Source organism: Cryptomeria japonica, chromosome 7 (assembly GCF_030272615.1).
Source record: "Cryptomeria japonica chromosome 7, Sugi_1.0, whole genome shotgun sequence".
NCBI lineage: Eukaryota > Viridiplantae > Streptophyta > Pinopsida > Cupressales > Cupressaceae > Cryptomeria > Cryptomeria japonica.
The window spans coordinates 10118779-10145850 of record NC_081411.1 but is presented as its reverse complement, the minus strand read 5'-3'; the positions used below and the strand labels follow the sequence as shown (position 1 = coordinate 10145850).

Sequence of the window (27072 nt, the reverse complement as noted above, 5' to 3'; positions counted from 1 at the left end):
ACAAAAATATTTTACAGGGTTGAGAGCATTTAGATGTATTCAAAATTAAATATGAAATTGTTCTCTTAATTAGATGCACACATTAAAGAAAATAGAAAAGAAATAACAAAACTGCTGCAACTGCTGGTATTGCAGCAGCATTTATAGCTCAGAAATTACAAAATGAAATACAGTAAAGAAAATTGAAATTAAAGGGGGCCAGCCAGTAAATTCCAGAAATAGACATGGATTGTTAACCGTATTGTTTGCAATTACATTTGGCCAATATGAATTTCAAATAAAACAAGGAAAAAAAATTAAAAATTAAATCCAAAACCCCGCCCACTCTGTTCCCTGTTCCATCTTTGCAGCACCCAGATCGCAACCTCCCAGCGTTGCCCAAACATTTCCCTGTCTAGTGCTTAAGAAGGTTAAACAAAAATAAGGGAAAAGAAAATAAAAATACTGATCATTAATGATTATATAGGAATGATCATTTTTGGAAAGACTAGGAGTTAAGTGCCAGAACTGTGCCCGAACTAGACTATATATCATGAGAAATAGAAAATAAAAGAAATAAAGAATTAATCATAAATATAAGAATAAAAATAAAAACAATAGTCTGAATTCTTCCTGATGTATTGACATTCCAGCCACTCATTCACAGCACCAGACAAATGTAAAACCAAACAAAGCAAGAATGTTGAATACCAAGTTATGGGTGTGCTGAGGCTTATCAATTCATTTGGCATTCATTCTCCCTCCTCCATTGACCAAGTACTGTCACGTCATTTCTTTCAACTACCCTGTTGAACTACTGCTTTAGATTGATGAGGGATTCAACCGGTTACACCAGTTAAAAAATCAATCGATAAAAATTTCCCAATCGTTTTGCATAAGATATGGTGAGATTTGAGTTATTGATTTTAAAAATCAGCCGTGATTTCATATAAGAGACTTTTGGGCGTAAATATAAAATAAATATGAACTATAAATTTTGGAAAATAGAATAGAATGAATGCAATAGTTGTGCCTTACAGGAACTAACAAAGGACGCTTAATATTTATTGGAAAAGTGCCTCGAATTCACTTGACCTTTGTTCGTGCTGATCGGAATGTCGATGGAGCCACATTGCTTGTTCATCAGGGATCGGAATAAGTTGAAATTTGTCTTGCCAATAGAGGGAGTTTTCCTGATGAGTGGTAACTTACCACAAATGTCCACACGGGTCAATGGTCAAAAGTTTTATCATGCGGACAGTTAATGTGGTTGCACTTGTGTATACTAATACGAACCGACTCGCCTCCTGGTGAATGTGGGATAATTCGTTCTCATGAATTCATGAATGGGCAAACGGTTCAGCTTCCCGATGGTTGAACGAACAGACAGTTGAACGTTTCAGAAGTATATGTTCCTAGAGGAAACCAATTTTAGGGTTGGCTATTTGCTATGTTCTGCATTTGAATGATATACGATTTAGTTCTATTAGTCTATGAAAAGAGTTTTGAGAGTAAATGTCTGGAATGAAAAATCTGAAACTTTATTGTAATCATATGTTTACTGAAATAAAGTGATCTCTTTTAGGTGGTGGGTTTTTTCCCGTAAGGGTTTTCCCACGTAACTCGTGTTCTTTCTCTATCAATTTTGTTTGTTTTGGTTTTTTATCCATTTGTCTGTGCACACCTTTAAGTTCTATAAATTGGATTTAATACATACTTGCTTTATTTCCCTACAAATTGACATTAGGAGAGCGTCTTCCGCACTGTGCTTTCCTTACAATATTGATGTCATGTGAACAAAGAAACTTCAATATTGTATAAATTTGGGCTGCCAGGTGTGGTTCAAGGATGTTCTTTTTTGGCTGTTCTAAAGTTGTAATTTCCATTGTTGCGATATTCTTCATAGTGAGCTGAAAGGATGATTATGTTGTTCATGTCTTTTTGTATGCCTTTTATGGCAGCTTCTTTTGTATCTAATGGAAAGATTATGTAATATGGGGAGGGGTATTTTGGATTGTGCTCAGGAGGCCTCTTTGTAGTGGGTAGGTAGGCTTTAAGTTTTTTGGAGCAATACTGGAAGGTTTTCTTACTGGCTCTTTCCCTCCAGTGCTCGTTGAATCAGACACCATGTCAAAAATTAAAATATTAATATAATTTAATGATATATCCACTTTTATCAAAAAATAATAATAATAATAATAATAAATATTATAATAAATTCTTCACATATAATCAATATTAAAATACTATGTTTAAAGAAAAGAACAACAGAATGCTTTTCACTACCATGAATCTATTTAATTCATATGTCGATCAATATTGTTACAATAATATTAATTGGATAGAAACACACATAACCGTGTGAAAGCCTCCCAAACTCTGTCCTCTTCTCCCATCACGAGCAGTCCTCTCTCCACTTCTCCTTCACCATGTTGACATATGTGTAACCTTGATTGTTTTTTACTCGAAATTTCCTGGTGGAACGAGGAATGTTGTGTTAAGAGAGCCGTCCATACCCATTTACCCCCCTCCAACTCCATTGGAATACCCATATTACAACTTGTTATTCCATTTTCGCTCCTGCAACTCCATGCCAACTGCAATACAATTTTTGGAGATTCACAATTCACAACAAAACATAGAAGAATGCAGTGAGCAGTGGAGGGCCATTTCAGGGATGGATTGGAGTTTATCTTTTGGTTAGCGAAGGAGTCAATGATAGAGATACTGGGAAAGGAGTTTAAGGAGGATTTTATCAGGGACCGCCCATGTGCAAACTATTATTTCTTCTTTTGGCCACTTCTGTAGCATCATTTGCACATCTACACATTAGCCAATGCACAATCAATTGAAAATAATTGGAATTCTATATGTCTATAAACTATTATTACCTGCATGCTTTGAATGCAACTTTCAACACCTGATCTGCCGATTGCTTTGAGTTCCACTCTTCTCAAACTTTCCATGTGCTCCAAACTTTCTATGCCCGCCTCCTCCCACCTCGTATGTGCTATCAGCTTCTCTAATGCTCTGCAATGTTCTAAACCTTGTATTTTCTTAACATCGTAGCAGCCTATGAGTTCAAATACTCGGAGAAAGGTTGATTGTGCAAAACAGGGAAGCACATCCAACTTGGGGGACCCTTTCAAAACTATGCTCTCGAGAGTATTTGGTAGGACTTCTATCTTCTTTAAATTGCCATTATAAAGAAGTGTGAGACTCTCGAGATAACAGTCTTCAGAGATAGAGATCTTGGACACTTCGGTATTCTCAAGCTCTATCAACATCAAACAAGTAAACAACCCTGCCCCGAGATCCAATTCACTGATTGGGCACCTCCTTATACGCAGCTTTCGAAGATTAATTAGTTGCCCAACAGACATCGGCAGGCTTGTCAACAATTTACTATTTTCTATCTCCATCATTCGCAACTTGCTAAGCTGACCGATGTTCACCGGTAACACCCTTAAACTCTCCATAGATAAATGAAGCTTTGTCAAGGAAGCCTGATTTGTGATGTGACGAGGCAACTCTTCCAATTTCCAGCAACCCTGGATATACAAATATTCTAGCTTTGTCATGTTTTCCAAAATGTCTGACTCTAAGGTGAGGCTATAACATCCATCTAAGGAGAGGTATTGCAGGAGAGTGAGCTCCTTAAATGAGACTGGCAAGCTCTTTAGATTCCAGCAATGGGTCAAAGAAATATGCCTCAGGTTTCTCAAATCACCAAACCTGCTAGGTAGTGATGATAGCCTTAAACATGAACCATGTCGCGCTGCACCCGCACTAGATAACTCCAGGTACTCCAGCGATTGAAGAAGACAAATTTCTTCTGGCAGACTCTCCACCACTCTGTTCCCAATCCTGATGACTATTTTTTTCAAATGTCTAAGACATCCTATTGACTTTGGAAATCCTGTGAACACATCAATAACCAACTCTCTTAACTGCACAGGAGCCTGCCAAAACACTCTTAATGAGATCGATTGAAACTGGAAAACAATAAAAACATAGAAGGAAAGATTTGAAATGTAGCTTTTTAAAAGAGATACTTACATTGCTGTCAGTCTCCCATAGTTCGTCTAACCGATATCCGTAGAGTTCTAAAACCCTCAAATTTTTCAATGAACTCAATGCCTGAAGATTTCTCTCATCAATGTTATGCCAACGAAGCCATACCAACTCTCTTGATAGATCACCAATTACTTGATTATAATGATTTCCTCTAACATGAAGAATTTTTAATCCAGGCGAAGAGGGTTCCAAGCTATAATTTACTCCGCTTGCCTTGATTATAAGCTTTCCATCATGGGAAAGTCGAAGAAATTCCTCACTTATGTATTCAATTGCTGTCGACCTTATTCCTCGAATGGCAATTCCCTTTAAAATACAGACAAAAATAAATCAAATATTTTGGAAAACTTCATGGAATCAAAAATCAAACAAATATAACTAGACAAAGAAAAGTATGAATCTTACCTGTCCTTCATGACCAGCATTAATAATCTGGTGGGGAGACCACAGACGGTAGGGTGATTTCTGATTGGCGATTTCTCTTCCCAAATCACGTAAGTGGTCATGCATTCTTATAAGCTCATCATTGAGTAAATGGTTCTGCATTTCTATGCTCTCATCATCGGATGCATCATTGAGCTCTACAAGGCACTTATTTAAAAGTCCTTCCCAACTGTGCTGACCATTCCATCCTGATCCATCCCAAGCTGCAATGGCTGAAGCTACTTTCTCTCCAATAAAGAAACAAGCAATATCTAAGAATATCTGCTTCTCCTCCTCATCTAGAGCATCATAGCTGACTTTTAACCTCTCCTTGATATCTTTGGGTAAAATTCTGGAGATCTTCTGCAATTGAATTTCCCAATAATCTTTGTTGGAGATACCATATAGCTGTGCTCCAAAAACTTTTAGAGACAATGGTAATCCATGACAAACATTTAAGAATTTTTCAACCAAATCTTCAAACACGTGGTTGGGAGAGGGCTGCAAGAAAGCATGCCAACAAAAGAGTTGCTTGGCATGAGGTCGATCCAATGCTTTCATTTTGTAAATGGACAAGATGCCCCAACATCGAAGGACTTCAAATTCTCTTGAAGTGACTATAATCAAACTACCCCATCCAACATTGTCCTTATTGGGCACTAGAGCATTCAATTGCTCTACATTATCTACATCATCCAAAATGATAAGCACTCGAATAGCTCGCAAGCGGCTAGCAATAATCCCCTTTCCTTCTTCTATATTGTCAATTGATACTCCTTTTAGACCAAGATCTTCTAGAAGCTTTTTTTGCTTCTTATGCAATTTATTCTTTGAAGCAGCATCTCTGACGTCTAATAGAAAACTAGACTTATCCATATATTTATATTTATTATTATATAACTGTTTGGCAAGAGTAGTCTTGCCAGAGCCACCCATGCCCCATATTCCTACAATTTGTACATTGTTATGGCTCTCTGTAGCTTGAAGTGTTGTCCTTTCAAAATCTATTAGAATTTTATCCAAACCAATTGGATGATTGGCAACCACAAATGGCAAATTTTTTATTACTTTCGAAACAGAGCCAACAATTTTCTTCATCAGGATCCCCTCATCACTAAGCATGTACAACAACAGCAAAACGAAATAGACCAAATATCATTTAACATGACGTGTGTAACCGAAAATAAGAAATGAAAAACATGCAACAAATGCAGAAGATGATTGATATGAAGAGGATAAGTGGTGGAGACAAAGTATTTGGTACTTACTTTTCATTATGAACGATGCTGCCGACATTATATGAAACATTATTGAGTGCATTCTTCCACTCTTGAAGCTTTTTCAAGGTGTATCTACCCTTTTCTGTATGCCGGGAAAATGCCTCAGCATAAACTCCTTTTGCATATCTGACATCATCAGGCTTAACATGATAGAAAACAGGAACTATTTGGGTTCCCGTTTTGAGCATAAACGAAAGCTCTGCCAAACACCATGAGGATTGTGCATAATTCTTGGAAAATATAGCTATATGAAGCAAAGCACCGCGCATTGCCTCTTCTATTTCTCCAGGCAAGAAATCCCCATATTCAAGCTCTTCTTCATCAAGAAAAACCCTCAATCCCATGCCAGTGAGGGTCTTATAGAGAGCGGCTGCGAGCGTGTGTTTGACATCGGGGCCACGATGATTAATAAACACATCGTAGGGCAGCTTTCTGTCTGGCATTTGAGTGGATCTACCAGAAGTAGATGCGGATGGTACAACTTGTTCAAAAGCAGCATTTGTATCAGACGGAGATGGTGCGATCCCTTGAGAAGCAGTAGAATGGTGTCGAGTTGAACAGAGAGAAAGAAAGGGAGAACACCAATTAAAACAGGATGAAAATAGGGTTCCAACTGAGATTGTAGTAGAAGCGGATGGAGACACAACAATTTCTTCAGATGCATTCCCTGGTTCACGCTCAGTGTTACAACTAAAATTAGAAGTAGATGCCATGGAACTGGATTTAGAATTTGACAGAAAGATAAACAGGAATGAAAGAGGGTGGGTTGTTGAGGAAAAGAAGGAAAGATGAACGAAAGGGCTTAGTATGTGTAAGATTAGAGGGGTATTCTGATTTCAAAACAGTGCAGACGTACATCGTATTATTGATCATTTTGAAAAATCGTAGTTGTTTAAAAAAAAATCAAGATGAGAAGGGTAAAAGATAAGAAGGGCGGTGTTTGCATAGGAAATCGCGTGGAAGAAACGCGGAAGAATGCCGTGCAACTTGCAACTACGAGAATCAATCATGGTGGGCGCCACCTCAATTGTATTGAAGATACCAACCAAATATAATTCGTAAGATATCAATAGAACTCTAATAAAAATATCTTTCTAAATTTATTTTATTAAAAAAATCATCTCTAATTTATTTAATTTAGATTATCTTTGTAAAAAAAAAAAATTAATGGTATATCTCTGATTCATTTTATTTAAATTTTTTAACATTTACATGAATATAATATTTTACTAAATTGTTTTTTAAAGTAATGTTACCTTTTTTTATATATTACAAATATTAATCAAGCTAATTAAAACCTAACTAATAAGTATAAATTTGTTTAGGTAAAATTATTGTTTGATTATGAGAACTACAATCCTTCTATGTAGACATTTAATAATCATGCCAATTATTACATGTGCAATGGTATTACCCATTTAATAATTATTACGATTATTAGTTCCTGCCCCCTTCAAGGAACTATTGTTGAGGGCATTCGTTATCCTGCCAATACTTATATTTGCTCCTACCAATCACATTGTGTGCATACATTTTTTGGTTCGTGTCGTTCCCTATTTTGCAATGTTTTAATTGTTTGATGTGAACAATTTTTAGTTCAAATGTATTAACGAATGAATTTTATCCCATCTCATTGGATTAAATTTTGAGAGCGATATAGTTGCCTTCACATGAAACGAGGCGGGCTTTACCTGGTGCCTGCATGGCTGGAATGTTTGGCATTTTGTAGATGGCGGAGACGGAGACAGTGCAGAGCCCAATGCAAGAAAACTGTAAAGCAGGGCCGTCAAAATAGGAGCTCTCGGTTAGCGTCCCTTGCAAGCAGTTGGCATTTGGGGCTGAGGCCATATGGCATGGAGGTGCGGACGTAGTCGCCTTCACATAAAACGAGGGGGGCTTTACCTTGTGCCTGCAGGGCTGGAGTGTTTGGCATTTTGTAGATGGCGGAGATGGAGACAGTGCAGAGCCCAATGCAAGAAAACTGTAAAGCAGGGTCGTCAAAATAGGAGCTCTCAGTTAGTGTCCCTTACAACCAGTTGGCATTTGGGGCTGAGGCCATACGGCATGGAGGTGCGGACATGTAGCTTCTGTGGGTTTTATGGGCAGATTTTACTATTTTTCTGTATGTATGGGATGGGCAATAGTTGTGCATGGAGGGGTAAGGATTGAGGACAGGTCTCTTTCAAGCATCTGGTTGAAAAATCCAAGTGCGGTGTCTATGCTTTCACATTTTTCTGTCAACTTTGTTGGCGTTGGCTTGTTGGGAGTCGTTGGTGGTTTGCAGTGGTTTGCAGTGGTTTGCAGAGGCTTGTGTGGTTCTCAACGGGAGAAAACGCACATCTCCACAGACAGTTGCAAGCCTTCAAAAGACATGATGCGATATTTGCATATGGATTTGTATTTGTGTTTGAGGGTTTTATAATTGTAAGTACTGATTGCATTTTGTGTGTTTTAGCTAGCCTCACCAACTGCTCCTACCTGGACACCAATTTCCTTAGGTGGCAGATTCAAAGCAGTTCACGTGCCCTATCTCTGTTATTAAATTTTGCATACAGATGAGGAAACTTTGTAGTTATTTTGTAGATATATTTTTTATCCATTTTTTGTTTGAAGGAACGGAAGATGCGGGGAAAATATAGGTGTTCAAAATTACATTCACAGTTTCAGACCCTCAAACTAAACCGCCATTGGAAACACTAGTTTTTTAGGATTTGGCAAGGGTTTTTGCTCAGGAGCCTCAATGTTGCAAGATATTTCTCTTTTCTGATCACAACTATCCATCTTCCCTAAAGATATTGCTCCTTTATCTCTTAAATTACAAAGATTCTCAACATTTTTTTGAATATTTTCTGAAGACTTCGCTTCTTTGCCTCCTAAATTGTTGCAATCGGATAGAATAATATCCAAGCTCTGCAACTCTCAATGAAGTCTCTGCACTTCAATCCAATTATAGGTAATGGACCTCCGATATGCCTCTTTCTCTTCATTGACATTCTACTTCATTATTGTTTTTCTCAGGGTATGGATATTGTTAAATCATTTTTATGTTTTCGGTTTTGAAGCAATACATTAGGAGTGGTTTGTACAAATATTTGATTTTTCCTTGAGAAATAATAGTAGCAGTGAGTACTCTTACCATTTCCTTCTGCTTTGATTCTTGTTTTCTAGGTTTTCAAGCTATGTGGGTTGCTTAGAGTAGGGTTTCATGGTATCATTTTTAGCCAAGGGATAGGGCAAATAAAACTTGGCATGGAATTTCAACTTAGATACTGAAGAAATTCAACCAATGGAAGTGTGGTGATAACATAAAAATGGTATACAAAACAAAATCATTTTTTCCCAACTTTTATCTCTGAAGGTTTAAAGGGGTTATGATATTGTCAAAGGGAAAAAATCTCTCAGAATGTCGAAGTCAAGGCCCAAATTTTCACGCCTAGACTCTTCTTCCACCAGTGAGTAGTATTAGAATCTTATCACATTTTTTAAGGAAGAATACCTAATTTTTCTTTCTGTTTTTTTTCTTTTAAAAACATAAAGGAAATATATATACATGTAATGGAAGTGTATATGTAAAAAGTGGCTACAAACATCAATGCAGAACCAAATGTTCATATTCACACTGGGAGCTATTGCACATTTGGTCTGGACTATGAAATCTCAATGCATACTAGGCATTGTTTTCATGCAGAAACCCCTCTTCATCCTGATGAAATTGAGTTTGTTTAGCTCTGCAGGTAGAGATTTTATTTAGTCTGTCTTAGCAGACTCTCTAGCAACGATAATTGAATGAGCCATTGGAAAGATGAGTTACCGTAAAAATTGCTAAATTTCTTCTGACGTTACCAAAGGTATAGAAGAACTAGTTTTTTCTACAAAATTTGTGTATTTTGTATGTATTTTTCAATACCCTTTATAACTATCTGTGTATTATGCATGTCGTTTTTAAAACCCTATACAACTATGTTTTCAAATCAGCTTGCTCGAGAAAATGCTAAGTTACTTGTGATGTTACCAAAGGTACATAAGAAGTAGTTTTATGCAACATCTATGTATTGTGTATGCCTCTTTCAATACCCATTATAAATACATTTTAAGTTCTGTGGATTCTATATGTCGTTTACACTACCCTTTACAGCTATGTTTTCAGTTTTGTATACCCAACTTTGGTGGAGGAAATTGATTATTTTATTTTTTATTGAGTTTTGTTAAAGATTCAGCTAGTGAGAAAATGTGTCTAGCTTGAGTAGCGGTTATTTAGTTATTAGTGATTGTATTAATTAATTAAAGATTATTCTTACAAGGTATGAATGATGTTACCAAATGTGTTGAGATCCAGATTGTCAATTCTCAAAGGTAGTTAAGAAATGATCTTTGTGGATCGTCTTATTGTTGTATCATTAAAGACCTTTAGAAAGATAGCAAGTAGTTACCAACCATAATTTGAGCTTAGGGTTTGTTGAACTTGTTATGACCTGTCATTTGTATTCCTTGTTCTATGCACAGTAATCATCTCCTCTCCTTGGCCTATTATTGGGTACATCTCCTTTGGTCTTATTTGAGAGACAGATGGTGTATGGTTCAATAAATCTGTCAATGGGATAATGCACTCATTGTTGACGATCTATGCACTGATAAATAGGTTATGCTTAACCTGTTTTCAGATTCCATTGCAACTTGTCAAATTTTAGATTAATGTATTGAATGTTTAAATTTTAGTAATCTTGAAACAGTTTTTGTTGTATAAGTGATGCTGGTTATCAGTAACTCAAGCGTGTCTGAGGCTTTTTTGGTCCTTACTTTTTTTATTAGCTAATATTGATTTAACCAAGGTTATAAATCTTGTCGTGACAAGGCTTAACTTTCACTGAACCTTAAAAATGTTTTTGATTTTCAAACCACAATAGAGGTGGTTTGTACAACATATTAAAATTTCAATATTAATCCTTTTACAAATTGGCACTGAATCTTCTGCCATAAAGATCCCTCACCTTTACGAGGTTGTGCCTACATCACTGGATTATAGAACTTATCGTCCTGCCTCCAAAATGAATATTTCCATTTATTATGATTCTTGCTAACTATTGTGATGCCATATCTAAATATTTAAAATGCTCAACTTTTTGGGTGAATGCAGATAGGGAACGTGCTTAATTAACTTTAAATATAAATGCAAAAGTACCAACCCAATTCTTTAAGTAAAGTTAAAGCAAAATGAGAAAATTAATTTTTTTATGAAATGGCACAAAAAGTTATTCTTGTAAAACGTTGATAATAATTATTCATTGTATTTTGGAGCTATATACGGTGAAAATGGATACAACAATAATAATATTAAAAGACTAAATGAATTCAACCACAAAACCCTAGCCTAACAACAACAAAGATCCACCATAACATATGAAGATTACCTAAGACAATGCAAATCAAATGAAATCACAAAGATTATACCATCACATGTCCAATAGAGTTTGAATCTCCATTCTTCCTATCTCCATTGATCTTGCTTGATATATTTGCTCTCAGATTTTATGTGTGCACAAGAGCTCAACAAAGAACGGAAATGTGGTTGCAAGTAGGCTTGATCGCATATGAATGTTCGAAAGCGCGATGTAGTCGAGTAGTCAACGGGGGTTGATAATGAAGAAAGCATCTCCTTTTATAGAAGACACTATATGAAATGGAGGGATAAGATTGAGAGGTGTAAAAGATAAATGGTTGGCTATGATTAGAGGGTAGGTAGAGAAAATAATAAAATAATGAAAGGGTAGGTAGTGTAGGAATTAAGAGATGAATGACATGTGTCATGGGTAGAAAAGGCTAATAAATTAATTAAATAAATAAAGATTTATTTAATTAATAGAGGAAGTGGGTTCAATTAAATAAATAAGATATTTATTTAATTTAGGAAAAAGGATAATTTAAATAAATAAAAGTATTTATTTAAATGAGAAATAAGGCTAGAAGAGGATAAATGAATTAATTAAATAAATAAAGATTTATTTATTTAATAGAAGAATTAGGCTAAAGTAATTAAATAAATAAAATATTTATTTAATTAGACTGGATAATTTTAGGTGCCTACAATTTGCCCCTCTTTGAGACAATGCGGCTTGTCGCGTTGTTTCAAAGGAGATAATATAGATTGATACAAAGTTGCCCCAAGATGGAAATGATATGCCCCCTCAAGAGATTGGATGAATATGTCTGGAAAGATCGCAGGCAATCTCTCGATAAGAAAGAAAGGCTAGAATGGACTGACCGGATAGGAGAGAGTGACAAAGTCACAGGATAAAGAAGACTGACTCGAGAAACGAGGGCTAGGGCTAGAGCTAGGGTAGTCTATAAGATAGACTATGAGGGAAAACATCCTCATTGTCATCCACACACCTAAGAGATCAGAGTGCAGAGATAGAAGAGAGCAGTCAATAGCAATGGCAATGGTCCATAGATTCAATCGCATTCGCCGATTTCAGAGGCTAGTAGATGCAGGAGAGCCGGTGAGTACCGCAAAATCTCCTTGTACTTTGTCACAATAAATGTTGTCATAAATGCATGCTAGGTAGGGCAATAAATGCACTTTAGGTATGTCAAACAAGGTCAAAAAATGCTTAGGCGCGTATGTGTTTGTGCCAAGCGCGTCTATGCAATATGTAAGTGTGTTTATGTCTTCAAGGCCAAATCGATAGTTCTGTGATGAACATACGTTGTCGATTGGATAAGCTGCTGAGAGGATACACTCAAGCAGGTCCTCTAAGGAAGACTAGGATAGCAGATAGGGCTAGGATTGACAATTTTGTGATAGAACATACGTTGCCAGTTAGGAAACTACTCAAGAGGATACACTCAAGCAGAGGCCCTAGGATAGAATAGATCGAGGCACTTTGTGATGAACAGTGAGTACCAAGACATAGTACTTCGTGATGAACAAGTAGTACTAATAGGAGCAACACTTTGTGATGAACAGTGAGTGCAAATGTGAGCAGCACTTTGTGATGAACAGGGAGTGCAAAAACACGTAGTACTTTATGATGAACAGGGAGTACCACTAGGATAAATAGCAACACTTTGTGATGAACAGTGAGTGTCACTAGGATAGAGCGCCATATGATAAATGTAAGCACTAGGATAAAGAGCATCATTTTGTGATGAACAATGAATGCCACTATGACTGGCATGATTGATTTGCTTGACTGCAGGAGTATCTACCTATGTTGGAGTCACGAGAGAGATTCCCATCGACTCAAAGTTTGCGAGCAAAGCTGATGGTTGAGGATAGGGCAGCGATTGAGGTTATGGGCTTGCGACATATTCTGTATGTACCTAAGTTTCGGGCGAACATGGGGTTGCTAACTGCATCAGTTGAGCGATGGCACTCAGAGACTTGTACTTTCCATTTGTCGATAGGTGAGATGATAGTCACCTTAGAGGATGTATACATGATTCTGAGGATATCGATCGATGGGGAGTTAGTTCCTTACAATCAAGACAAAGACAGAGATGCCCTGAGACGAGTGTTCCAGGATCCGGGATTGGAGATGAGGGCTAGACACGTGGCATGGGACATGATGACATAGACTGGATTAGCACTACCAGCAGTACTGGCAGGAGTGATCAGTGGATTCCTCTATATTAGTTTTGTACCATTTTGTATGATGATGTAGACACTTGCGAGTGATTCTAGCCATATGATTTTGACATCATTGTATCATGACACTTATGATTATATATATATATATGAGATGATTCTTTGCAGCAACTATGTGCATGTGTACCTGTGTGATGAGATGTTTCATGATGTATGTTTCTATGTGATGATTATGATATGGATGCAAATATGTACATAATGAAATGCAATATTTTTGTTCTTTTATGTTTTTATATGTTATGACAATGAAAATGTGAATGTATGAAATGCAAATGAATATGATAATGCAAATGATTATTTACATGATGAAAATGTAAAATGTGCTAATATGTGTTGTGTGCAGGATGTGATGCAATTGTGATATCTATATGTATGTATGAAATGCTTAATATGTGGTAGTGCAGGTGCAGACTACATGAAATGCAAATATTTTTGGCATGTCATTATACTCAGTCGTGTGATAGCAGGCTACACGGACTCAAGAAGGATGATGGAAGTCAATCAAGAAAGGGGGATGGAAGATAGAAGATATGAAAGTGAAAGAGCTTCTTGTGCATTATCATCATTGAGCTTTATTATGGCAAGTAGGTTATGACAATCGAGGTATATGTTTGACCCAGAAAGTCAGTGTACCTGTTTGCATGGAGATAAGACAGTCACAAATAAGGAATGCCCCAGTTCATACTAGACTCAAAGTGTCCTCATATCCTTGGACAAGTCATAGCATTACTAAGAGACAATCCGCAGACAGCAAAAGAAAAATAGGTGACGATACCCCATCCTCGCCTTTCTAATCAAAGACATCCTGGAGATAGAATCTCTAGTCAAAGACATCCCGGAAAAGCTAAAAGACATGTCACCAAAAGATAAAAATCAAAAGAAAACCAAGACTCGACACCAACATTCACTGTAGTCCTCAAGTTTAGTGTCCCTTATCACTTTGTATAAGTCTTATTTGATTGTGATCACAATGTTTACTTTCACAAAAGGATAGATAGCATTGAACCATAATGTTGTCTAAGTCTGTTGAAAGATTTGATTTGTTTGAATCCCATTGTTGCTACTGTGTCTCATCTGAAACTGACTGAATCCATGAAACTGATACTTTATTGCGGAGAAGATGAAACTTTATTACGGATTGGCGATGCAAATGTTTCTTTATTGCAGATTGTGCTCGAATAGACTGAAGAAAAGTGGAAGAAATTGTACTCCTTAGAACGTGTGATGCTCTAAGTTCCACACCCATTACTAGACGTAGGATTTGCCTTAGCCACAGATAGGAGCTGATTTATTATGAATGGAAAAGGGTGAAAAGGAAGGTTTATTATGAATGGCGAACCAATCTTGGGTAGATCAATAACAAGTCATGATGGGAATGTCTAAAGTTTATTGTGGATGAATAGGTTGTGAGTGTGTGCAAAGTGAAAGGATGAAATGGAATCCTGAAGGAAGGAGGGAGGAGCAATGTCTCTACACATGGCGCCGGTGACCCAATTTTCACCATGGTACTTGCCCAGGGCGCCACCAAAGTGGTTTTCACCATTGGATGAAATGTTTTTTTTTTTTGTTTTTTTTTTGTGTGTGTGTCTCACAAGGCGCCTGTTTGCCAGGTTTTCACCAAGTAACCATTTTTTTTATGTTTTATGATTTTTTTGTATTTTTGATATTTTTTTATTTTTTTTGTATTTTTGATTTTTTTTGTATTTTTAAATTAGGATACTCTAAAGAGCTATGTGTAAAACTTGGGAAGGTGCATGTTGTTGATAGGATCCTCCAAAGGTTCACCCTCTGTTGTTGAGAGTTGATATGCACCAAATCCATATGTTGCTGTGATGATGTAAGGACCAAGCCAATTTGGTTCGAATTTGCCCTTCTTCTCTCTGTCTTGCTGATTTTTAGGATTTTCTCTGAGAACTAAGTCACCCACCTCAAATGTGTGAGGCTTTACCTTGTGATTGTAGTTGCATTGTTCCTTGACTGAATGATGTGTAGCTTGAGTGTCTGTCTTCCTTGATAAAGGAACTAAGATAGAATTACTAGTATGTGGACTACACGGGCCCGTATGCGTGTCACCTGAAGAAGTTTGGGCATCACTGATAACAAAGTCCTTCAAGGAAGCTCCATTAAAGGTCCATGATCTATCGCTAGAAGGGAAAGGATGTGTGGAACAAGTAGATGAGTTATGAAGGCTTATGATTGTGAAAAGAAGTGAAAGTAGGATAGCATGATGGAGACTTAGGATCAACAAGTATTCTTTTTGACTTGAAATTTTAGAACTTTTGCCCCCAGTTATTTTGATATTAGGGGAGATCAACTCTTGCTCATTTTGCTTCATAGGATTTTTATCCTTGACTTTGATTTTTGCAGAGTCCAATAGCTTTTGATTTTGATTTGGACTAAAGGACTTTTCTTTAGTTTTGACTTTTAGTTTTTTCTGTTCATAGCTTGATTTTTCATCCCCAATGAGTAAGGGCTTTTGTAATTCTTGTTGATCCAAGTCCAGGAGAGGAGTGAAAATGGAATGAGTGGATGAAATGGTAAGGCTATGTGAGTTCTTAAGAGGGTTGGTGATACACTCAATAGATTCTTTGTTGGAACCACTCTTAGGACTATTGATATCAAGAGTTGCTTGCACCACTAGAGGAGATTTGCATTCAGACTTAGTAGCCACAACACTAGGTGGTTCACACCCAATTCCTTGCAAATTGTTTATAGATTGTTCATGTTGACTGAATACCTTAGGAGATAGTGGGAGTTGATCAACATGAAAGATATACTCACCACATCCCAGGTCTTTAACCTTGAATTTTTCTTTGAGCTTTGTTTGTTTTGATGTAGAAGCTTTCAATGATTCTGGATCCACATATGCTGAAGATGGAACAACTTCTCGATTGACTGGGATTGTTATTTCTGATCTAGGTTGCAGATTGTTGCAATATATGAATGGATTTGGATCAGCTTTGACAATCACTTCAACTCCGTTGTGTGGAAACTTGATGCATCAATGATATGTAGATGGGATTGCGCTCATTTCATGATTCCATGGGCGTCCCAAGAGTATGTTGTATGTGAGATCAAGGTCTAGGACTTGACAAATCACATCCTTTGTAACTGGCCCAAATCTAAGGGGCAAGGTGACTGTGCCTTTGGATGAACGCTCTTCATCATCATATGCCTTGATGGTAATTTTGTTTGTAGCATTCACAACTTTATCTGAATATCCCAATTGTATTATTGTGTTTAAAGTACATATATTGAAACCAGCTCCTCCATCTATCAAGACTCGTTTTATTCGGTATTTGTGTAGGAAGGATTCAATGTGTAAAGGTGCATTATGTGGTTGGCTTACGGAGGCATCATCAGCTTCAGTAAATGTAAGAGAATGTGGAACGGAAAGGTATCCCAACATGGCTTGAAACTGGTCCATGTTCAGATCGGTAGGGACGGAAGTGTCTCTCAAAGTTTTGTCAAGAATGGCTTTATGTGCAGGGGATATGCGTAAGAGCTCGAGGATGGAGATAAGCACGGATGTCTTCCCTAACTGTTCTACAAGGTCATACTCAGGTTTGGTTGATGAAGAAGAGGTGTTTTTAGCTGGAGCACCTTGCAAAGTGACCTTACCTCATCGAGTTGTGACATTACATTCAGAGGTAGATTCAGAAGAAGGTCCAATGCCTTTTAGGACAATCTTGGGTCTTTGGGTAGAATTCTCAGTCGTTTTGTCCTTGATGATAATGGTAGAGACATAATTGTCCATCGAAATGTGATTGATAGTTGAATCATAGTTATAGGATGCTCTGGTATAGTTGGTCTGGTCCTCTATGGCTTTAGCTTTTCCCTTGTCATGTTTTGGGAATGGTTCTTTAAACATCTCATGTTCTTGATTGGATGAGTGTCCTTCAATCTCAATGTCACCTCTATCAATCAAATCTTGTATGATGTTCTTCAGTCGATGGTAATTTCCTGTCTTGTGGCCCTTGCTCTTATGAAATTCACAATATTCATCATCATTCCACCAATTTGGTTTAACCTTTGGCTCATATGGAGGCAAATCTGGAATTGTGTTTATCTTGTTTGCCACTAGCTTTTTGAAAACTGACTCAAGTGGTTCTCCCAATGGAGTGTACTTCCTTTGTGATTTGGAAGTTGTTTGAGTGTTCACTTGATTGTTTGTAGAACTTGGTCTGGAAAAAACGATCTTGGGACGTACTGTATTAGCATCCACAACACCATCATTGACTATGTTTTTGTTTTTATTCCAAAATCTTGGCTTGTCTTTTCCTTTATAGTCATCTTTGTTTTCCTTGAATGTCTTAATGACTCCTTGTTCAATTAGGACCTTTTCTGTTGCTAAGCCTTTTTCAATGACGTCCTTGTAGGTGGACAAACAAGTTTTTCTCAAGTCATAACCAATGTCTTTGTTAACATTTTGGGTGAACATTTCTACCATTTGTTTTTGTGGAATTTCACAAGAGCATCTACTAGCTAGATTTCTCCATCTTTGTAAAAATGATGAAAAAGACTCTCCCTCCTTTTGTTTGGTGTTGCACAAAGTAGTGACTGATATGTCTGTCTCTATGTTGTATGAAAAATGTTGGATAAATGCCTCTGCTAAGTCACCCCATGACTTAATACCAGGTGGGAGTTGGGAGAACCATTCCATAGCTTGATCACCTAAGCTTTGTGGGAATAATCTCATCAAATATGTCTCTTATGCTGCTACCTCAATGCAAGCTGTGAAAAATTGTCTTATGTGTGCCTTAGGATCCCCTTTTCCTCTGTACTTATCAAACTTAGGTGTCACAAAGTCTGTAGGAAACGTAGGCATTGGAATGCTCTTGTCAAATGCATAGGGACATATGTCTCTCATTGTGTAAGTTGGCTTCGGTGTATTTATGTCCTCCATTTTCTTTTGTAAGTCCTTGATTTGCTGTTCCAAATTATTCTTAGGTGGAGACCAACTTCTTGGGCCATACCCCATACCTGAAGAACCGAGTGGAGGAGCATGTTGCATATATCGATGATATTGATCATACACATGTTCATATGGAGGAGGTCTATAATGATGTTGCGTATATGGAGCACTTGGTATAGAGTCATGTTGAGGAATGGAATATCTGCTTTGTCCATGTATACCATACTCTACAGGCATTTCATGAGTTTGTTCTAGTGTGTTGCCCCCAAATCTGATGCGGGGTTTCCTTGTGTCCAAATTTTGATCATGCCTTTGGATATCCAATTGCTTTGGTGGTAGGTCTTTAGCATTAGCATGTGATTGAGTATATTTTTCTGCATAAGACTTCCATAATGGTCTGCGAAGGTGAGCATCATATGCTTGACCATGTGTGTATGGGACCTCTGGTTTTTGAAACAAAGATGATGGTGATTCAGGCACCATATGTGCTCTTCTATTGCCTCCACTATTAGGCCTCCTTTGATCCATGTTGGAGTGAGGTTGTTGCAAAGGTCGATTTTCCATTATTTAAGACATGTCAAAATCATGAGGGATCTTGGCTCCACTTTGTGCCATCATTTGTAAGAAATATTGTCTATTCCTCCTTACTATTTCCTCAACCAATCGATTGAAATGAGGATCCATAATGGATTCCTCCACATCTGCTGAATGTACAGAAAAGTTGTCCATATCGTCATTGTGTGTATAGTTGTTGTTTGTAGTGTCCATGTTCTCAACATTTGGAATGTTTCTATAAGCATCCATGTCAGGTAGTGTGTTATGATCAGAATTGAAAAAGACATCATTGTCATATTCATAGACACTCATGTTTGCGGACTCTTGAGCCTCTTTAGTTTCTCTCCTAGATTTTTGGGAACGGGTTTCAACCATGAACTAGGTATTGACCAAGATGTGTGAGACTAGATGAAAATAGAAAGAGTATGGAAGACCAAGAGTTGGATGTAATGTAAATGAATCTAAAGTTTACTTGCAATGTCCAAAGTGTAAGACCAAGTATGTATGTAGTAGAGTAGGTGTGGCTTCCAAAGAGATGATAGTTTCTCTTGATGAGGTAAGTTGACCTTGACTCTAAGTAAGACCAAATGAGACCCAAAGGTGATAGACCTTGATGAGGGACCAATTAGCAAAATGTTGTTGTATGTAATGTGCTGACAAAGTATGATGAGGACAAGCAAGTGACCTTTTGACTCAAGTTTAGACAAATGTGAATGTAATGTAAGGTGTAAAGCAATGATGGACTTTGTGAGACCCAAAGACAGGTTAAATGCTAGATGAAAAACCCAGAGAAATAACCTAGGAAGCTCAATAAGTCTGAAACTGACTGTTCTTGTTTGCTGAATTATGAAAGTTTTCAATCCTGAACACAGGCGTGCTAGTATACTTCACAGACACAGTTATATGACACAGACGCTATTCTGCCAGACACAGACGCGTTTCTGAAATGTTGTAAATGCAATGTTGCTCAAAAGACACAGACGCGTTTCTGCCCTTCACAGACGCGGCTATATGACACAGACGTGATTCTGTCAAACACAGACACATTTCTGAGATGTAAATGCAATGTTGCTCAAAAGACACAGACGCATTTTTGCCCTTCACAAATGCTCTTAGACGACACAGACGCTATTCTGTCAGACACAGACGTGTTTTTGGAGATTTTCTGCAATTTTTCCAATGTGTGAAGTTGCTTGTTGTGACCAAATCTGACTGTTTGACTATTTTTTTTCGTGACAAGAGGACACAGTGTTGATGAAGACTCAATGTTTGCAAGTGTTTAAGACTCAAAATGACTCCAAAGAAAAGTGTGTTGTTTGATGTAAAATTGTTTTGCATACACTTGAAGACACAAAAGACACAATGTTTTGATGTTTGGTCTTGAATGTTTGAATGTTTAAAATAAGTCAAGCACAATTCTTATGGCTGGCCAAGACAATAGTTGTTGATCCCACATGGAGTTTCCCCCGAGGCTACGCTATTCAGAGCGGATACTTAGATGCTTGACCTCACTGGCTCCACCCTCGGCACTCACTTCTCGGGTCAGCCAAGCATCAGTCCCCAAGAAAACTCCCCGTGGTGAACTTTGTATCTCTACTAAGAATCGTATGTGTGTGGGCCGCTACCAGAGGTTCGACCTCCTGCCCCAACAACTAGAAGGATTTTGGCTTCTAAAACAAAAAGGTGCTAGTAAGGGCATCCGCTCGTGTAGCCATACATGCGGCACTTTCAGCTCTGTAAATACAGAAGACTCCCAGCCGATAGGGTTTACACCCTACAAATGATCAAATGAATTTGATCAAACGGGTTTATGGGGAGACATAGTGTCGGTATGAACTAATCAGCACACGTTATTCATAGTTTTCACCATGAATACAGTTATTTATAGTGGTTTGGAAGAAGATGGTTTTTCTTTTGCTACCACTTGGGTCATTCTCTCCTCACTAGTAGTCCTAATGACCACACGAGGAGACAGGCCCTCTAAAGATTAAACAAAAAGAGCCTATTGCTCAAGACACAAAAGACAATGGTTCAATTTTAGTGCACCAATTGAAGTGTTTGCTAGTCTATGAAAACAAGGCACACAATAAAGATCAAAACCCTCGCCAAGGTCCTGCAACAAAGATGTATTATTAGTTTGGATTGTTTCAAATGATTACCCCTTCCTGCAAGCACACAAGTTAGGTAAATTTTAAATCCAACAGACTGTGAAATAGGGGCCTTTGACAAAACGATTTTGCTTTCAAGACAAGTTGCACCAATTTCGTTTTCTAGATCATCGAATGTTAGCTCAATGTAAACCAGATCTGAAAACCTAAATGACGAAAAACAAAAATCAAAAGAAACCCAAAATGAAATAACTGCACACAGACACATTTCCAGAACACAGACGCTATACAATTTCACAAACATGGCTAAATTTGACACAAACACGGTTCCAGAACACAGACGCACCTTCTGGACGCAGACGCGCCTGAAGACCTCATAGACGCGTTTACAGAACACAGACGCAGTTCCAGGAATCTGCAAAAAAATAAAATGTTGTCAGGGACGCAGACGCGATTCCAAATGTCGTAGACGCGACAGAAAATCAAAAACGCGATCCGAAAGCACGCAGATGCGAAAATATCAAAATGTTGTCGAAAATGGCAGATCTGCAACTTCAAAACACAAAATCTGCAACAAAAGATGTTAAATGCAAAAGGGACAAGAGTCCCACCGGGCATGCCAAAATGTATACGGTGAAAATGGATACAACAATAATAATATTGAAAGACTAAACGAATTCAACCACAAAACCCTAGCCTAACAACAACAAAGATCCACCATAACATATGAAGATTACCTAAGATAATGCAAATCAAATGAAATCACAAAGATTATACCATCACATGTCCAATAGGGTTTGAATCTCCATTCTTCCTATCTCCATTGATCTTGCTTGATATATTTGCTCTCAGATTTTATGTGTGCACAAGAGCTCAACAAAGAACGGAAATGTGGTTGCAAGTAGGCTTGATCGCATATGAATGTTCAAAAGCGCAATGTAGTCAAGTAGTCAACGGGGGTTGATAATGAAGAAAGCATCTCCTTATATAGAAGACACTATATGAAATGGAGGGATAAGATTGAGAGGTGTAAAAGATAAATGGTCAGCTATGATTAGAGGGTAGGTAGAGAAAATAATAAAATAATGAAAGGGTAGGTAGTGTAGGAATTAAGAGATGAATGACATGTGTCATGGGTAGAAAAGCTAATGAATTAATTAAATAAATAAAGATTTATTTAATTAATAGAGGAAGTGGGATCAATTAAATAAATAAGAAATTTATTTAATTTAGGAAAAAGGATAATTTAAATAAATAAAAGTATTTATTTAAATGAGAAATAAGGCTAGAAGAGGATAAATGAATTAATTAAATAAATAAAGATTTATTTAATTAATAGAAGAATTAGGCTAAAGTAATTAAATAAATAAAATATTTATTTAATTAGACTGGACAATTTTAGGTGTCTACAGGAGCAAGCTGAGCTTTTCAAGGTATTAAATATGCTTATTGATGATTACCAATTAGTAAAGTGTAGAAATGTAAAGAATTATACTTGGCATCATGTAAATATTTCCAGTAAACATGTTTTTTAACTCAAGGGATGGAATTTTCGTAAGCCAAGTAGGTCTATTCAAAATTTTACTTGCTTGGAATCAGTTTTTGAATCGCATATTTCTTGTCCGCTTATGGCCTCTAACTAACCATCTAATGGGCTAACATGTAACATCTCAATTCCTATTACCTTTTGAGTCTTTGTGAACGACAATTACATATTCTATTTTAAGAGCCTGCAGTTGGAGAAGTCCCTAGTGGTGGGTATGATGTTGAAGGTATGATTACTCCATAAGGGAAGCACAAGTTGAAATTCAGAAAGGAGCGGGGCATTTGCCTTATATTGAATAGCATATGAGGTAAATGGAAAATAATCCCCTCGTGGATTTAAATGAGGGTCTCATACATTAAATAGGTGTCTCTCTTGGTGGTGACTTATAAAGCCACCTTCATCTTTATCATTATCAAATGCATAATTGTGGCATGAATTTTACAATACTTTTCCAAATATAAAAAGTTGTTGGCTTGATTGATTTTGATGTGAATGTTGCTTGGATTGTGCATTTTGTTTTCTTAATATTTTTTTGCACAATGCATTTGAAATGTTTTTGGTGGGAAAGAAAAACTATAGAAATGTTTGAATTTCATTATCATATTGGTATTGATGGTTCTGATGTCCATAAGATTTCTTCTCTGAAATTTACCTCAACAATGTGCATATTGTTTCTATAGCATGAGTTTAAGCAAGATGTTGATTTGTTGATATTGACTACATGGAAGCAAAGCCATCAACAGATCTCAAAAGTAAGTTTAGATGATTGGGGTTCAAAGGCTTTCATATAACCATTTATCAAAGTGATCTGCTCTCGGTCATAAAAAGAATCAATGTACTAAAAGAGGTGTGCTTTTATCTTGTAGTTTTCTATGATATTTTTATTTTAATTTTAAAAACTTTTGGGATACTCTGAAATAGTTCATTTTTAATCTTTGAAGGATAAAAATAACATTCAAATCTTGTATGCATATTATCAATATCTTCTTATCTTTAGATTGTCAGCAACATTCGTTTCTTTTTATCACATAGAATTATGGTTTAAAAGATGTCCTATAAAGGAGAGAAGTTGCTAAAGAAATGACATTTTGTTCCCAATGTAGATATATCACTTCATTGTAGCCATACTAGGTCCATGTTAATGGATATTGCAAACTTGAAAAATGCTTCGGCCTTTAAACTTTGTAAATCTTATTACTTTTTTGGGTGGGAATGGCCCTACAAGCTATGATATTGCCTGACTGTCACAAACTCTACTACAATGTTAATATAATATGAATATAATGTTGCGTATGTTGTGAATATAATGTTTTATGTGTGGAAAATTCATACAATAATGTCTATGGGGCATGTGCACAAAGATGGTGGTCAAAAAGGGGGGTATAAGTGGACACTTTTTTTCTAAAATCAGGTGAACCTGAACTTGGAGGCAAAATTTGAAAGTCATCCACTCAAGATATGAAGATAATCAAAGAACAAATATTGTAGTACTCTGAATCTAGTTTCCAAACTACTAAACTTGTTCAAAATTGGATAAGGTTAAGGGGGTCAAATCCTTCATGCACGAAAAACTGACCCTATTTTTTTCTGAAAAACATAACATAGTGTCTGACGTGCGCATCAAAAAAGTCATAGTTAGATTTAGTATTTTGACAAATACTTTGGCAGAAAGATAGTTAAGAGTGAGAACTAGAAGATGTGTATTTTTTTGTAATTTTTTGTTGAGTTTTTTTTTTTATGATTTTTCCAATCGAGCACATCCTGAAAATTCGATACCTGTTCGTGCGTGAAGCATAAGTTGCACTAAACAAATCGAAAATACAATTTATTTATTTTTAAATCATAAAGAATCAAGTGCACTACAATAATATATAAAGTTTTTTAAATTTGGATACGTATATCAAAATTTATTCAAAAAATGGTGCACCTATGTCTGTGAGAACTATGGAGACACTAGTAAAAGAAATTCAATAATAATATGTTATTGTTGTTCAAATTGAAAACAAATTATATGGTTAGAAAGCTCAGAAGATGGGTGAAAATATGGTGGCAATTTTAGAAATACCCACTTTATGAAGTGTAAACCTGATGATGACAAAGTCGATAAATCAAGTTGATAAAATAAAACATGTCAAAAATGAGAGAAATGGAGGGAAATCAAACTTGCAATCCGTAGCTTTGTCATCCAGGCCAATTTCCAAGCCTAAACAGTCAAAAGCGTGTACGGGGTATTTATGGTTTAAAAAGCGCATACGGGGTACGTATAGTGTAAGCAGCATGTATGCGCTTGTTTCCCTATAAACAACGCATACGCGCTATTGTATAATATGATATTCTATGTATAATATGTGTATGTACATATAATATATGTAATATATAATATGTGTATAATATGACATTGTATATATAATATGTTTATATACATATAATATATGTATATATATAATATATTAAACATATATATACACATGTAAGTGTATCATCTCTCCCTCTCAAACGCATACAAGGTCTCTCTCTCTCTCTCTCTCTCTCTCTCTCTCTCTCTCTCTCTCTCTCTCTCTCTCTCTCTCTCTCTCCATACCCTCTTTCTCTTCCTCTCTCCCTCCATACCCCACTGCAACTGTGTCTGCACTTCTATAGAAGTAAGTGAATTTATTTCTTGTCTGCAACTTCCTCTTTGATTTTTATCATGTATCCTCTCCTAAAAAAATTGACTGATGGATTTTTGTGTGTATATTGAATAGAGGAATAGGGTTTGAAATTGAACCACAGGTGTATTACTGTGACAAACAAGGAAACCTGTAGCAATATTCTTCTCGAATGTGTTTTTAATGAGCAGAGCAGATGCAGAAAATAGTGTCAACAAAGCAACATGATGAGTCAGAGTACCTACAATATGTTTTTCAAAAGAAAACAAGTAGGAAGAGAAAGAGGGAGAGTAACACAGATGATGTCCTATAGAATGATAGTGGTGGGTATGCGAGAGTTTCCATGTTGTTACACAACGCCTGTCACCTAAAGAAATTAAAGTTTGTTTTATGCATGGCAGTGGTAGTATATGATGATCATCACTTGTCAAACAGCTTGGAACGGTACATACCCATGAAAGAAATCAAGTGTGCAATTCCTATAGTCACAATCAAGATCGGTCTTATAACCTTGCAAATTTAATAGCATCATATGTTTTAGAACTTAGGCAGTACTCTTAGGGTTAGGTCAAGCTCTTACACTTGCTTTTTAGTGAAGCCTCATTGTTTGTTCGCTTGGAGTCTCATTGTATGATGTTCTATTCATAACTTTAAATATAATATATCATTTTATTAGCCCACCATATGACCCCTTAGGTGTCATTAGAGGTCGTATTGTTTCCTAAGAGGTCATATGGTATCCTGTGACCCCTTAAGACCCCTCATCTTTCCCTCGCCCCTACTCTCCCCCTCTCCCTCTCTCTCTCTCTCCCTCTCCCTCCCTCTACCTCTCTCCCTCTCTCTACCTTCCCTCCTCTCTCTCTCTCTCTCTCTCTCTCTCTCTCTCTCTCTCTCTCTCTCTCTCTCTCTCTCTCTCCATACCCCTTCTTCTCTCCCACCCCCTCTTCTCTCTCCCTCTCCCTCCCTCTACCTCTCTCCCCCTCTCTACCTTCCCTCCCCCGTCTCTCTCTCTCCCTCTCTCTCCCTCTCTCTCTACCTGCAATATGTTTTTCAGAAGAAAACAATAGGTAGGAAGAGAGAGGGAGAGTAACACAAATGATGTCATGTAGAATGATAGTGGTGGGTATGCGAGAGTTCTCATGTTGTTAGAAAACGCCTGTCACCTAAAGAAATTAAAGTTTGTTGTATGCATGGCAATGGTAGTATATGATGATCATCACTTGTCAAACAGTTTGGAACGGTACATACCCATGAAAGAAATCAAGTGTGTAATTCCTATAGTCACAATCGAGATCAGTCTTATAACCTTACAAATTTAATAGCATCATATGTTTTAGAACTTAGGCAGTACTCTTAGGGTCAGGTCAAGCTCTTACACTTGCTTTTTAGTGAAGCCTCGTTGTTTGTTCGCTTGGAGTCTCATTGTATGATGTTCTACTCATAACTTTAAATTTAATGTATCATTTTATTAGCCCACCATATGACCCCTTAGGTGTCATTAGAGGTTGTATTGTTTCCTAAGAGGTCATATGGTATCCTGTGACCCCTTAAGACCCTCCTCTTTCCCTCCCTTCTCTCCTCTCTCTCTCTCCCTCTCTCCCCTCTCTCTCTCTCTCTCTCACCTTCCCTCACTCCCTCTCTCTACCTTCCCTCCCCCCCTTCTCTCCCTCTCCCTCCCTCTACCTCTCCCTTCCCCCCATGTTCTCTCCCTCTCTCTCCCTCTCCCCTCTCCTCTCCCTCTCTCTCTCTCCCCTCTCCTCTCCCACCTCTCTCTCTCTCTCTCTCTCTCTCTCTCTCTCTCTCTCTCTCTCTCTCTCTCTCTCTCTCTCTATCTCTCTCTCTCTCTCTCTCTCTCTCTCTCTCTCTCTCTCTCTCTCTCTCTCTCTCTCTCCCTTC

The 27072-nt window shown here is 37.2% G+C and overlaps 1 protein-coding gene across 2 annotated transcripts; it reads right to left on the bottom strand.

Annotated features, from left to right (window-relative positions):
- Positions 1–115: 115 nt before the first annotated feature.
- On the bottom strand, positions 116–6704 carry LOC131030832 (disease resistance protein Roq1). Of its 2 annotated transcripts, XM_057961754.2 has the most exons (6): positions 5748–6704; positions 4462–5593; positions 4039–4362; positions 2871–3941; positions 2333–2576; positions 116–394 (listed from the first exon to the last, which is right to left on the bottom strand). In XM_057961754.2, the coding sequence occupies exons 1-6, from the start codon at positions 6470–6472 to the stop codon at positions 297–299; spliced, it is 3594 nt and encodes a 1197-aa protein (XP_057817737.2). In that variant the 5' UTR covers positions 6473–6704; the 3' UTR covers positions 116–296. The 2 variants fall into 2 exon arrangements, with proteins under 2 accessions (XP_057817737.2, XP_057817736.2); XM_057961753.2 differs by lacking the exon at positions 116–394 and having other exon boundaries at positions 2434–2781; positions 5748–6703.
- Positions 6705–27072: the final 20368 nt, after the last annotated feature.

What these genes read in the sequence shown, in the direction of transcription:
- LOC131030832 (XM_057961754.2), bottom strand. Translation starts at nt 6,472, where the DNA reads ATGGCATCTACTTCTAATTTTAGTTGTAACACTGAGCGTGAACCAGGG. An exon ending in AGCATCGTTCATAATGAAAA is followed by an intron (nt 5,594 to 5,747) that starts GTAAGTACCAAA and finishes GTACATGCTTAG; the next exon opens with TGATGAGGGGATCCTGATGA. An exon ending in ATGCTGGTCATGAAGGACAG is followed by an intron (nt 4,363 to 4,461) that starts GTAAGATTCATA and finishes TGTATTTTAAAG; the next exon opens with GGAATTGCCATTCGAGGAAT.